The sequence below is a fragment of the Amphiprion ocellaris genome, chromosome 23, assembly GCF_022539595.1.
Source record: "Amphiprion ocellaris isolate individual 3 ecotype Okinawa chromosome 23, ASM2253959v1, whole genome shotgun sequence".
In the NCBI taxonomy this organism is placed as follows: Eukaryota; Metazoa; Chordata; class Actinopteri; family Pomacentridae; genus Amphiprion; species Amphiprion ocellaris.
This window is the reverse complement of record NC_072788.1, coordinates 9,123,605-9,137,657: the sequence shown is the minus strand read 5'-3', so window position 1 is coordinate 9,137,657 and position 14,053 is coordinate 9,123,605. Positions and strand designations below refer to the sequence as shown.

The window sequence follows — 14,053 nt, the reverse complement described above, 5'->3', positions numbered from 1 at the left end:
CAAGGGGACAAAAAACTAGAAGTGGCCTCTACATATTCAGTTACAAAACATAATAGAATAGGAATAGCTGTGAAAATTTACTCTGTGATTCTACCTCAGCTCTTGAGCTCTTGAACTTTGAGTTAAACGAGGCAGAGATTAAATCCAGGCATGATGGAGGGAAAAAAACTGCTAAACTCTTGCAAATATCAGCATTGACTCAAGTAGAATTCATACCTGTAATCACATTTTAAGGTGCATTAGATTTCCATTCTGCAAATTTTAAGCACAATTTAAGTTATGCACCAATTCTGCATTAAATCCTTTGGTCCTCGCTTTCTTGTGGATGTTCCTTTAAAAGCTAACACCCACCTAAAAGCAATTCCAAAACAATACAACACTCCTACAGGAACTTGCGGTCCGTTTTAGGCCTTTGTGCATGTTCCAACGGCAAGACTCGCCCCCGTAGAGCCTCTTTCAGGGCTGTTTTCAAGCTAGAAAGATGTAGCAACTCCAAGGTAGTTACTTTTGCACAGCCCTAAAATACTATAGCGAGCGTAATAAACTCACAGACGACAAATACAGAGGACAGCAAGCACAATTTTCCTGCTCTCTCACTGTCCTCGTTGAGTGGTTGCTTTCCCTCTTAAATATCATCATCTTCAATGTAAAATTTGATCATTCTATGTCCTGCATGTGTCACAGAACAGACGTTATTTCCAGCAATGAATATCTGTTTTTGTTTCTTGCGCTCAAAGTCATGGTTGAATCTTCTGGATCCAAGAAGAAGTCAATTAAGGTGCCGTTTATGTGAATGTTTGTACGACCTAGTGCCTTCCCCAAGTACTGCAGAGGAAGCGCACAACAAAAACTGCTCAGGAATGGCTACAGAAGCATGACAAAGAGCCTAAGACATTTAAACTCCCCAGATCCAAACTGATGGTACAGCAGAACAAGCCTGATCCGTTGAGCCCCACAGGTGGATTAAATGTGGTGACTGATTGGTAAATAGGAATCATTTTTCAAAAGTAGTAAAATTGTAGCATCATAGCTTTGTTCCCCACAAACAGATGTTTAGTCCTCTGTGCCCCAAACAATGCTGTTCAATTCCTCTGCCAGCGTCTGGCCTGCAGAAGACTTACTGAAACAATAGACATCCTCTTCTACAACGTAACGGTATCCTTTTCTGCTGCTCTGCTGTTTGGTTTTTGTTGCTTAGCTGTAACATCAATGGAAAATCTGATGAGGATACATCCGATATTGTATCTCAGGTTAATTTTGTCGTTAGATTACCAGATTTTATGTGGCACAGTGCCTCAGTCTTGTTGAACTTTGTCCAAAGTTATCCAAGCTAATTTATGAATATTCATCCAGCAGCATATCTGGTTTTAGCTGTAAGCCAGGATTTGTGTGTAATTAGATACTTCCCTAAAGAGAAAAAATTACACCCTTGTGTTCTCAGACGAGCCGACTGATCACTGGCAGCGGTGCGAAGAAGTGTTGTGCCCACTGTCTGCAAGTCTGACTGGTGGTTTGTGGCGTGACGCCCCGAGACAGCATGCGGAGGTTACGACATGCCCGATGGAAGGCGACGCCTGCAGCCGAAACAGATCTGCGTTGACAGACAGGCAGGTTACTGTCCCTTTAGCAAGCCTGGCATTCCCGGGACGCTGAGGCCCAGCAATGGCAGCGGCTTTCCTTTCCTCCGGAGTCTCAAGCATGAGCAGACACACGTACAAACACACACATACAGATAGCGTGCCAAATTCCACAGAGCCATAAAGGCAATCAGGACAGATGAGAAAAGCAACAGTGGCGTTAAGCTGCATGCAGAGGGGACTGGAAGGTGCCACAATAACACTCAGAGAAGTGCTTTATGTTGCAGGAAGAGTTCACCACTTTGGGAAATAACCTTTATTTACATTCTTCCTGCATGGTTAGCTTGGTAAAAACATAATTGCAAATAGAAACAGCACCTCTAAAACACAAATCCAACATGTATGAATATAAAAAGTGTTTTTTTACAGGGGTTTTGCACCACATTTTGTTGCTAAAAGTAATGCCTGCTTTAATTCTTTTCTTCACTGTGAAGTTTCCATGTGAGACTCAGGAAAATAAGACTTAACATGTCCATTGAAGGAGACTGGATTGCTGCTGTTTGACATATTCAAGTCCCAATATCATTCTTCTCATCTAGACTTTAGCCAGAAGGTCAAAACTGTTTCTTCAATTACATACTTTTACATTCAGAGATGTTTGGTTTTTTGTTTTTTTTTTTTTTTGGGGGGGGGGGGGGGGGGGGGGGATTCTGCCTCTTTAATGCAAAAACAAGCTCCCTGGTGTCCCATGAAGGCCATTTTCTCTCCCTGGTATCTGGCAAATTCCTGCCCTCCTGCCCTCTTTGAACACATGTGACAAGCAGCTCTTTGACTCTCGGGCCAAATATCACTGATCAAACAGCCATGTTTGGTGTCAGCTGAAAGGAGACAACTAGGTTACTCATATGGGGGGCGCTGACCTGCTCCAAGTATGTTTAGCTAGGAAACCAACACATGTACTGTACATAGCCCGGACCTATTTTGCACTTGCAAAGTCATGCTTGTGTGCTGCTGGTGTTCACTGCCTCTAAAAAGACCCTGAAGTGTCACGGAGCATCCAGTTGCTGCATTCAAACAAAAGATCTCAGCTGAAACACTGTCATTAGCTGCCACCTCAACCTCTTATTTGTCTTCCCACACAGAAAAATCCTGTCAGATCTGTTGAGCAAACAACTGACAGATGCTATTTAAGCCAGCGGAGTCCCTAAAAATACATTTGCGCCTCGGGGGCCGCGATTTTGTAACTCGGCTGATGGGGAGAGCTTTGAGCGAGTGATCCCACTGAATGTGTCCATCAATAAGAATAACAGTTGTAACATGAGGACGCAGCTTAGCTATGCACCGCCAGTCGCGGTGAATGTAAACTATTCATGTCTCCGAGCTTTATCCGCTGCTTGCTCGGGCTTTGTGGGGTGTCTTGCAGGCATCTTAGGGTGCCGCTGGGTGGTCAGAGTTCAACGAGAGGCTCTTTCCTCTTTTCAAAGACACTGGACTGTTCATGATGAGTGGCATGAGCGGGTAGGATTTGGGTTTCAGGGAGCGATTAAGGACGATAATTTAACCTCCGAGGTGGAGAGGAAATGATTTCAACCCCCGCCGCAGTCCTCAGGTAAAGAGTTCCCCCTCCTCTCCTGGGGAAATAAACATTTACATTCTTGCACTCGGTGTGTTAATAGAGATTAAGTCGAATTCATGCCTGCGTGTCAAGCAGCAATTCAGGTGGCTCATACCACACATACCTGTATTATATTTTGGCTCTCCAAAGGGCATCTCCCTCCGTCGGCCCTATGAGCTAAGCTGAGGACAGATGACATTTTGGAGAAACATTGTTATTACGGTGGCCCTGGACAGCTTCAGAAGCGACAAGCAAGTCTTAATGCCCTACCACTGCGGGCTCGGCTTCAAAGAACTCGATGCCTCTTAGTTTAATGGAGGTATGGGATCAAATGGAAGAGGAGTTGCCAGCTTCAGCTATCAATTATAATGCAAAATTCCTTCCTCTCTGGAGTGGAACGTGTTGCAGTTGATTTTAAAAATGATGTCAACACTCAAAGGAAGTTCATTTACTCACATAATTTGTATCTAGATGTGGCATTCACATCTAGGGATACAGCAGACGTTTGTTGAACTGCATGAGAAATAGAATTAAAACAGAAGGGGAACCGCTGCTTTTATTGGACAGGAATGACATGGGTCTCACCAAGGTAAATCAGAAACAACAGCGATTCCAGTCAAATGCCAGCAAAGGCCAAGAGTACGAAGGTTTCTTTTCATCCAGTTGATCTCAGTTCATAAGCAGCCGGAGCCTGATGCAGATAAACGTCTTCCTGACCTTAAATGGCACATGGTTGGCAGCGCCGGATTCCTAACTTGAAAGACTAATGCATTTCATACTTGTGACTAAATCTAAAGCTGTGAAAAGTAGGCACAATCCTCAAGTGGTGCATAGCTGACAACACATGGTTCACGTTCCAGCTGAAGCCCGTGGACCTGCGCTGCACATGATGTAGGGAGTTAAAAAGAGGAGTGGACCTTTCTGGGCTGTTCAGGATGATTCAGTTCTGCCTGTAATTAACAAAGCGGCAACTGTCTAAAGCTCATGAGGCAAAAAAGCTGTGGGTGCTGTGTTACAATGAAATGATCATGAGGCTAAAGTTGTGCCCGAGCTACCTAAAACTTTCTACTGGAAAAGCACTTTGGCCCGACATCAGTTGTTTTTAATATGCTGCATAAATAACGGTGACTTGACTTGACAGGACTGGATTTGTCTGTGCTACATGAGCTCAAATGGGCCTTGAAATTAGCACCAACTTTCAAAAGAGCCTGTGGTTGGATTTAATTTGTCAGTGCTTACACTGTAAAATAAATATCCTGTTAAAAACCAAACAAAAAACAGTGAAAATCTGGCAGTAAAAAATGGTGGAATGCTGTAATGTTCAAAAACTGTACAAAAGAAAAAAAGGTCAAATATAATGGCAAATATCTATAAAATAATTATATTTTTAGCCTGCTTAAGTACAGTAAATTTATTTTTTCCCCTGTAATACAAATAACTTTTCTTTCAACTTTTGTCATATAAAATACAGTAGAAAATGGTGTAATTTTACAGACAAATTTATAAAAATAATGATTTACTTGTTGAAAAAAATATACATTTTTGATGTGGACTTAAATTACAGTTTTGGCCTGATTTTTATGGTTAGCATGGAAATGAATACTTACAAGATATTACCTGTTACTTCACAAAACAGAAGTGAGTTACTGAGTTATATGGTATACTGTAAGGAAAAAAGCAGTAAAGCAACCCTAAAAAAAAAATCTGTCATCATATATTTAAATATATATATATATATATATATATATATATATATATATATATATATATATATATATATATATATATGTGTGTGTGTATATATATATATATATATATATATACATATATATGTGTATATATATATATATAAAAACTCTAATACTGTAACATTCAAAAACTGTACAAACAGAAAATAATGGCAAATTTCTGTAAAATAATGATTTTTTTCTGATCTAAATACAGTAAAACATAGTCACATGTTATAAAAGAAAGAACTGCTATTTGTAAAAAATTTAAATGTTTTTTTTACAATCATCAGTAAGTTGTGAAAAAATATTACAGTTTAAAACGTTATTTTTTTATACTGCAGATTTTACTTTCGAATTAATGTTTCTTTCACTGTGGCAATTTTTTTTCCCAGAATTTTTTGGGAATTAAACACAAATCAGGTTACCCAGTTATATGGTACACTGTAAAAAATCTGTTAAAAACAACTTAAAAATCTGTCAGCAAGTATGCCAAAAAACTAAAACAAAAAAACCCTCCTCATATACCGTCACACTCAAAAACTGCAAAAAAACCCAAAACAAAACTGTGGAAATAATGTCAAATTTCAGTAAAATAATGATATTTTCCACTGATTTGAATAGAGCAAAACTCTGTCACATGTAAAACATATGTGGATATTATGTACAGCGTTGGGCTGTTTTTTAAACAGTCATCATGCACATGGATAGTTATTTTTTGTTTGACTTTACTAGATATCATCTGCAGTCGAACAAAACAAAAATCTTCAAATATAAGAGAATTGCAAAAGAAAATTTTTTTACAGTGTAGATTTCACTGTAGAACTAGTATTTTCTTTCACTGCATGCAGCTCTTGTAGAAAACTTTTGTCAGAATCTTTGTGATGATAAATCAGATCACTGACTTCTCAGTTCACTGTAAAAAATAAGTTTAAAAAATCTGTCGGCAAGGAAAATATGAAAAGAACCTCAAATACTGTAGCATTCAAAAGCTATTTTAAACTGATTTAAATACAGAAAAAAAAACGTATGCAAAAAAGAAGCGATAGTTAAAAACTTTTTTTTTTTTTACAGTGTAGACTTCAGTTTAGAATTGATATTTTCACGTTGAAAACTGAGTGCGTTCTACGGCAGCCTGATGTGGACACCTGCTCTGTTTACTGGATCAAACTGGTCTCCGGTTTGTTTGCTCCAGTCCAAACAGCTGATCACAGACTAGCAGTGAAGGGCTTTGAGTGGGAATCCGCTGGTTTAGGTTACATCAGCCGCTGCAGCCTTTCATTAGGATGAAAGTGGAGCAGGGAAGCATCTCTCCAGCGCGCCGTGCACCGGGAGCGTGTTTCTTTAAGAATGTAAGGTGGGTGAGCCCCTTTTCCTGACGCACGCCTGGTATGCAAACATAAATTTAGCAGCAACGTGTTTGCAGGGGGAACAAAATATCTGGAAGCGACTGAGAAGCGTCATGTCGTGTCTGTCTCTTCTTGGCTGACTTTTACCCATTTTTTCCTCCCTCTTTCTCTCGGCGTCTGGCTGGAAAGCGTCTCCGGAGCGCAGCGCGCAGCGGACAGCGGAGCTCTTTCTGTCCGGACGGAGCGGCTCACAGAGCGGACAGACCAGCTGTCTCTCAGCGCCCTCAAATCACTCCGTTTGCGTCCGAGATGACTGGAGGCTGTTTGTGGAGGACCGGGCTGCTGCTGCTCGCTGTCTGTGTGGAGGTAAGCCGCTGGGGATTCCTCACTTTAAGCTGCTATCCGATCATTGAACGGTGCGGAGGAGGCGCGTCTCCTCAGTTTGGCCACATTTGTTCAGCTTTTTGGGAAAGAAAGGAGACACCTGTTGCTTTCATTTTGACCTGCACATTCTTTGTAGAGTTTTTAAAAAGTCAACCCTATAGAGATCCACTTTTTTGTGTGTCTGAAGTGACAATTTTATCACATCTATGTTTAATTTATTGCAAGATTGCTCTGAGATGTACATTTATGGAACCTTGTCTCCCAAGAAAACTGGAATATATCTTAAAATACACTTTCAGATTAGATTCATTCATTTGTGTTTTGAATTAACGTCATTCTGCACTCTAAAATCTGTCTAGGCTGAACAAAACAGAAAAGAAATACAGCTCGCATTAGTCTTTTTCATTTAATACAACTTCTATTGCGATTATGTCCAACCAACAAACTAAATTAAATTAGAGTAATTAGATTTTCCTCTTTAATCACTGGTATTTTAATTACAAATCTTAATTGCCTGAATTTGCAGGTTAAAATTTAAATTATAAAGCGCTATAAAGTTACCTTAACTTGAATGTTGTTTTTCAGAAATTTGGGTTTAAATTTCACACAGTATTAAGTTGTTGCAAATAGCAACATTAGTATGTTGACACAAGCCGTGAAAATACTGTTTACAATTTAAAAAGCTGATGTAAACCATTAAATTATTTAATGAAGCTGTGGGAAATACTTTTTCGAGTGTGATGATGCTGTAAATGAGATAAGAAAGCAAGTCCGAAGTGATGCTATGTTGCAAAAAACCTTTAGATTATTGCAACAATGAAATAGGCAGCACAGTGTGACTCTATATTCATAGAAATTTGAGAAATAATTTCAAAACAGCTGATAAAATAGATTTGCTGTGCATTTATGTGATGAAGTTGACACCTTAAATGATTCCTCTGAACAAACTTCTACCCTCAGCTTCCAGTAATCCTCTTCTTCTGAGCAAGAGGTCCAAGCGCAGCACAAAGCAGTTGTTAGACAGATTTTAGGGCTTTTAGGGTGGGTTGCCGCTGTTGGCGTACGTAAACGACCACGACAGGTGCTAATAACACTTCAAGGTGATTTGGGCTTTAGACACTCTGGCTGCTACAAAGCAAAGCTGAGCATGTCCACACCGTAATCAGTGATTCGGGGCTTTGAGGCTCTTTCCAGGCCACTGTCCAGCACTTGTATGATTATGGTGCAGTTTGAAAATGAGAGGAGAACTTGTGAAATTTGCATTGATGGGTGCAAACATCATCATGAGGCTGTAGAGGTGCATTAACAGAAGTGTTTCTATGATGAATGCAGCAAATAATTGATTGCGCTCGCCTCAGTTAGCTGTTTATTTCAGTGTCCAACCCTCACACCGACTTCTAAGATGTGACAGCTACTGTGCTGTGATTATTTTGTCACACTGCGAGCCTGAAAAAGTGTCCAGCAGTTGACAAGCTTTCCCATGCGTGCGAGTTGTGAGTGTGCAGAATTAGTCAGCACTGGACATGTATCTGTTCACCCACGGCTTCGCTTCAGGGGGGCCGGAGATCAACAAGTGCTGCCTCCGAGGGTCTCCGCACTGCAGTGGCCTTTCCTTTTCATCCGTGCTCGTAGGTCAAACTCTCTGCATTACCGTTTGGCCAAAGAATGAGACTCTGTATTTGTGTGTACGAGCCGCTGGAAGTGTGATTTGTGTGTGTGGGGTCCAAATGGCCTGCGGCTCCAACCCTAAATGGAATAGACCTTCCTTTGTGGGTGACATAATGACATACCTCGAGTGATTCTTGGAGGGTCTTGTTGCTCTCACTCTATTCCCCCCGATTTGTGCAAAAAAGTACAACCTTCCAGCAACACTTTTTTCCTTTATTTTATAGCTGGATGAGGCTTTGTGTGCAAGACGCTGTGCCCCTAACAGACACCCAGACATCTCTTTGAACACCAAGGGTAGTGTCTTTAAATAGTCATTTGGCACCTGCCAGGGCTACAGAGCAAAGTAAATCCTTGTTGTGTTTTCTGTTCTTCTTGGCACCTGTCTGTGAGGAGACTTTGTTTTTCCCAGTAATCCATCTGATGTCTGTATCTACACTAAAAGCTGAGGTTCTTCGGACGACCAGAAACACACTTTTTATTCGTTTTTCTAGGTTGTTTTCAGACACGACCACTCATAATGCCTCAGGTTTCAAGTCTGCATCTGACTAACATGTTGTTCAACCAGTATTTTAGGTTCCAAACAAACCTATTTTTGTCCAAAAAAATAAGTCTCTTTGATCTCTGTCCATGAAAAAGCCATCATGTGTCTCATTGTGTTTCTAAAGTGGCAGTCCTGAATCTTGCAGGCTTGGTCTGTGCAATACCCTGAGTGTAAATTTGTACAAATGGTATAATATCTGTATAATATTAACAGTAATTAGGTATATCTATTGTTCATTTTAAAATTTTTTTGACTGATTTCTCTACATTTTTACACGATTTGTTGCTGCAACCATGCAAATTTCCCTTCTGTGGGATTAATAAATGCTTATCTTGACTTATCTTATCTTGACTTATCTTAAACCTCAACCGACTTCAGTAGCTTAACTCAGACGTCTTCTGCAGGTTCTCTGTAGTGTCTTTTTCACTGCAGTTGCTAAAAGTGAACTGTTGAAGACCTTTTTAGAGTCATTTTTATTCACTAAATTCTATTCTTTCCGTGCAAAATGATGTCCAACAAACAGCGCCTCAAATGTCTACTTTTCACAAAGATTTTGAAACATTTGCTCGCCTCGGTAACATTAAAATGCATTTATTGGGAAATACAAGGAAGAAAAAGAGGAATTGGGGGTGTTATTTAATGCAGATCAGTGATATATCTGCATCTACATCCACATTTACAGTGAAACTACCACACAGAAATCAAGCTGAGTCTAGCTTTCTTCTGACACAGACAGAGCTGAGTGCATGACATTAAGCCTCTTGATATTGTCGTAAATAAAACACAGACAAACTATCAGACCGTGGCAGTGATGTCTCCATTGAAGTGGATAATTTTACTCTCCTTTTGGGAGCTGCTGGTCATGTATGGCTTTCAGCATTTGATGGATATAAATCAGGCTTCACCGCCACACTTACTTCACTGCATGCCTTTCCTCTAATTACTCAGCTGGAATTCAACAAGGGAAATTAGCCACCAAAGCAACAGATTTTGGTGTTTATTCAGGGAAACGGTCCTTTTCAGTCCTAATGTGGCAAGCAGAGTGTCTTTAACTTCTCAGAAGCAGGAGGCTTTGGGGTCTAGTGGCAGGATTAAGTGGGGTCACGGCGTGCAAATGGTCCCAAGTGAATGAGCGTCAACAACAATATAACTCTGAAACACGCTCCCCGACTCGACCGCCTGATCACAAAGACCACAAACTATCCAATTAGCTTTCACGAGCGCCTTTGTTGTGGACGCAAGTGGAATGGGAAGTGAATTAATTTTGAGAGGGGATCGGTCTCTCTCAAGGAGTTAAAGGAAAAGGCTTCAGAGAACATCTGGCCAGTGATGGATGGATGGAGCGAGTTTTTGGAGCGCGTTAACAAGACCGAGTGTTTTCAGTTACACTGCAAAAGCCTTCATACTCATCTCATTGTTCCCATCTGGGCTTAATCTGCGGAGTGAGGCTGGGGCTTGTTTAGTGTGGAAGTGTGTGTGTTACTTAGAGTCCAAGGACATTATTCACTGGTACTCATGTTTGCGGGAATTGCCAAGGTACCCACAAAATGCTTCACTTTTCATGCAGTGCTCTTAGCGTTCCTGGTGCTGCAGCAGTGTTTCCTGTGTGTCCTGCTCAGGTGCGCCAGCATGCTGCTCTTCCAACCCTGAAAATCCACAGAACAGGCCTGCATCTCTATAAAGCTCCGCCAAAAGGAAGTAGCTTCCCAGTGTTCTCAGCGGGCTAATGAAGGAGAAGTCCTGCAGCACTGAACAAGAAATGGCAGATTCTGTTGGATGTTGGATCCCAAAGGAAGTTCACTTTCAATAATATTTGTAATAAACCAATAGCTGGGCTTTGGTGGAGCTCTCATCTCCAATTTGACTTTCTTCTTTTACCTCATTTTGAATCCTGACACTGCCAGTTCCTGTATTTAAATTTGGCTCGACCGAAGAGAAAATCTAAAATGAGACCTAATGATTCTGAAGGGTGAGCTTTTGTCAGATAATTTGTTAAAGAGAGTTTCTCCCCCTCTTTTTTTTGGCAATCGCAGGGATGACTGACATTTCTTCCGATTGAATAGTCAGATAAAGAAAACCTTACAGAGCGTTTTTGTCTTTAACTCCGGAACCTCGCTTTAATTTGTGTTGCAGTTTGACATTTTGGGGAAATTTCTCATTTGTTTTCTTGCCGAAAGCAAAAGCTGCCCTTTAAGTGCACTGCTGCTGGAGTCTCCCTTTTGCACATGGACTAGAACAATAGCAATCTCATGTCTTGATGCTGATTATGAAGGCTGGGCTAGTGGGCCGTTAGCTTAGCTTAGCATAAAACGAAAACGAAGATAAATCCGATATTTTCTTCCCACTCCGTCACAAGTCATATCTGTTGTTTTAAGTGGAAATCAAAGTGTAAAAGTTGTGTCGTATGCTAAGCTAAGCTAACCATCTCCTCCCATTTGCTTCATATTTAAAAGAAATAAGAGTCTTGTCATCCTGCTCTGGGCAAGAAAGCAAATCATTTCCAAAAATGCTGAAGTCTTGCTTTAACATGAGATGCTGATTAACAAACCAGGGTTTGTGAAAAGTTGTGGTCGAGATAATATGGCTTTTCTGTGTCCCCTCCAAAATCTCATGGAACCTGATAGTGTTGTTTACCTTTCGATCGCTTGATGCCGACTTCTAATAACGTGCTGTGACTGAGTGCCCAAAGTGGCCTGTGCCAGTAAATGGCATAACTCCCTGGAATCATGTTGCAGAGCTGTGCCAGCGTGTAAACAAGAGGACATGTTGTTCAGACTACAATAACAAAATGCGTAGTGAGGAAATATAAATATGTCTTCTGGTGTCATACACGCTGCAAATTTCAGATTTTTAAAATGACGCTGCTTTCACGCATTGATGAAGAGCTGCCAGCAGATGGCAACATTACAGCAGAGGGACTTTTTGTGTCCACTTCAGCTGTGATAGCCTCTGTAGCTCCCACGCCCATCTCGGATAGTCGGCTCTATTGTGATTTCGCAGGTGGCTGCCCTCTGTCCCCTCTCTGCTTCCTCTGGAGCCCCTCGTGAATGTATTTGTTCCTTCGTCACAAGGTTTATTTGTCATTGCCGGGCTTGAAAGCCGAGCCTCTGGCGTTCTGTTCCTCTGATGAAACATCTTGGGCTCCATCTGCGGCGAACTCGCGTCCCCTCCATCAGCGTGATTGAGCGTTGTTGTTTTATCCTGTTGTGCGTTCCTGGACGCCAGCTCCGAGCTTCATTTCGCAGCAGCCGCACATCATCTGGCCTGCACATTTTTCACGCACAGCTGATCTCGAACCTTGCAGTCGAGCAGCTCTGCCTTGGCTCGAGCACATGCGTTTAGTTCTGTCTGTTCAGCTCTGCCCCGGCCTTGACCTCAGACCCGTCCCGGGGTGGGATTGCAGCAGGAGTGCTGGGGAGTGGTGCTAACGAGAGGGGAGAAGCAGCGCTCGGGCCCCTCTCGTGATGACTAATTAGAGGGGAGGTGCAGGTAGGAGGTGTGAGTGCTTGTCTGTCTGGTGAAGAAAGACTCTGGAGGACTGTCAGGGGAGAGACAGAGGCCAGATCGGACACTATATATAGGGAAGAAGGAAGGGGGAGGATGAAAGAGGCAAAAAGGTCAAGAATGGTAGAGGGAATAGGAACAAGATAATAGAAAGGTAAAAAATAATGCGTCAAAACCGAAAACTACACCAAATCCAGCAAGACAGAAAGAATAAAGTCAAAGAACATCTTTGTCAATAAGCAGGGTGAAATAAAATGCAGTAAAATATAAGCAAACTGTCGGTGGATGCCATGTTAGAGGATACAAGGGAGTGTAATATTAATGGAGTGATGCTGATGTGGATTTAGGTTGATAGCAAGGGGAGACATACAGATCTCTGAAGAACTCGAAACAAGAAGAGCAATATTGATGGAGTGAGAGGAAAAGAGTTACATGAAGCTCGCATGGAGAGCAAAAGGCCAAGCAGGAGGTATGTAGAACAAAGCCACCAGCATCAAGCAGCAGAAGCAAACATAAATATTCAAGAGTAGCTTCTTGGACAAAATGGAGATGCAGTAATTCCAGATTTACTGACTGGTTGACAGGCATGAAAAACAAATAAGACCACTTATCTCACTTGTGACTTCACTCCTTTTGGCTCCGGGAAGACAAGGTTGTGTACGAGTGTGAGAAAAGTTAGAGGGAAAACGGCTAAATCCAGTGGAAACGTGATTGACTGAGGGCCCGCTGTCTGACAGCTTCTCTCTTTCTGGCCACGGTGAATGTAATGATGCTTCCTGGGGTTCTCACATCTGTTTCCCCACATGTGCTTTGAGTAAACGCTGGGCGGCCGCAACTAAACACTGGAGACCCCGTTACAAATGATGTGCTATTAGGATTACTAGGCATACATCCACAGAAGCAGATTGATGAGCATGTAATCATGCAAAGTAGGTGTGTGGTTCTTTGTGTAACCGTGCACGCTTTTGTGTTCCCTCTCAATCTTTCCCATGCCCAAAAATTAAGTAAAAATATATAATAAAAACTCTTCGTTGCAAGAAGATTGCATGTGTTTTTCTATTATTTATGGCTGGCAGGCATGCAGCAGTAACCAATCCATGTGTTTGCCTTCTCAGTGCATTGTTGCTGGAGTCCCCCTCTTCCAAATCAAATAAATACTCGAGGAATCTGCAGGAAGCAATGACTGGGCAATACTGTATGTGCAGGTGGAAGACAAACATGTATTCATGCAATCATAAGCTCATTACAGTGTTGGATGAAACTGTTAGTGATCTGAATTGCCAAAAATCAAAGGGCTGAAAGCTTCAAGTAAAACTTTGACAGTTTAGTAAACACACTTTATTCACTTTCTGTCCAAGAGTAAGACAGGCGCATTAATAACAGCCTCATATGTCGAAGATGAAGCAACAGCTGATTAGGTTAGTTTAAAGCTCAGCCTTGTTATATTTGCACTTTTTGCAATTTTAATGAAGAAAATCTAATTCACTAATGAGTGAATTAGAGTGCATGAGTGTCTTGAGTGCAGGGAGGTGGAGAGAGTAACTATTACTCTGCCAGGTCTGCAATTAATTATTATTTTCTTCATTAGTGGTTTGGTTTATAAAGCATCAATAACTGGTGAAAAATGTGAATCAGTGTTTCCAAAAACTCAAGATGATGTTGCCAAATGTCTTCTTTTGTAAACAGTT

At 41.4% G+C, this 14,053-nt stretch overlaps 1 protein-coding gene across 3 annotated transcripts in view; it reads left to right on the top strand.

The window, feature by feature from the left end:
* Positions 1–6,319: 6,319 nt before the first annotated feature.
* Positions 6,320–14,053, top strand: part of LOC111589169 (ADAMTS-like protein 1) — a 106,956-nt gene continuing 99,222 nt past the window's right edge. For 2 of the 3 annotated variants that reach the window (XM_023299961.3, XM_035943774.2), the window contains exon 1: positions 6,324–6,634. In XM_023299961.3, the coding sequence (XP_023155729.2) occupies positions 6,578–6,634 (57 nt within the window). In that variant the 5' untranslated portion in view covers positions 6,324–6,577. Of the gene's footprint in view, positions 6,635–14,053 lie in introns of all 3 variants that reach the window. The other variant, XM_023299963.3, reaches the window with a different exon arrangement.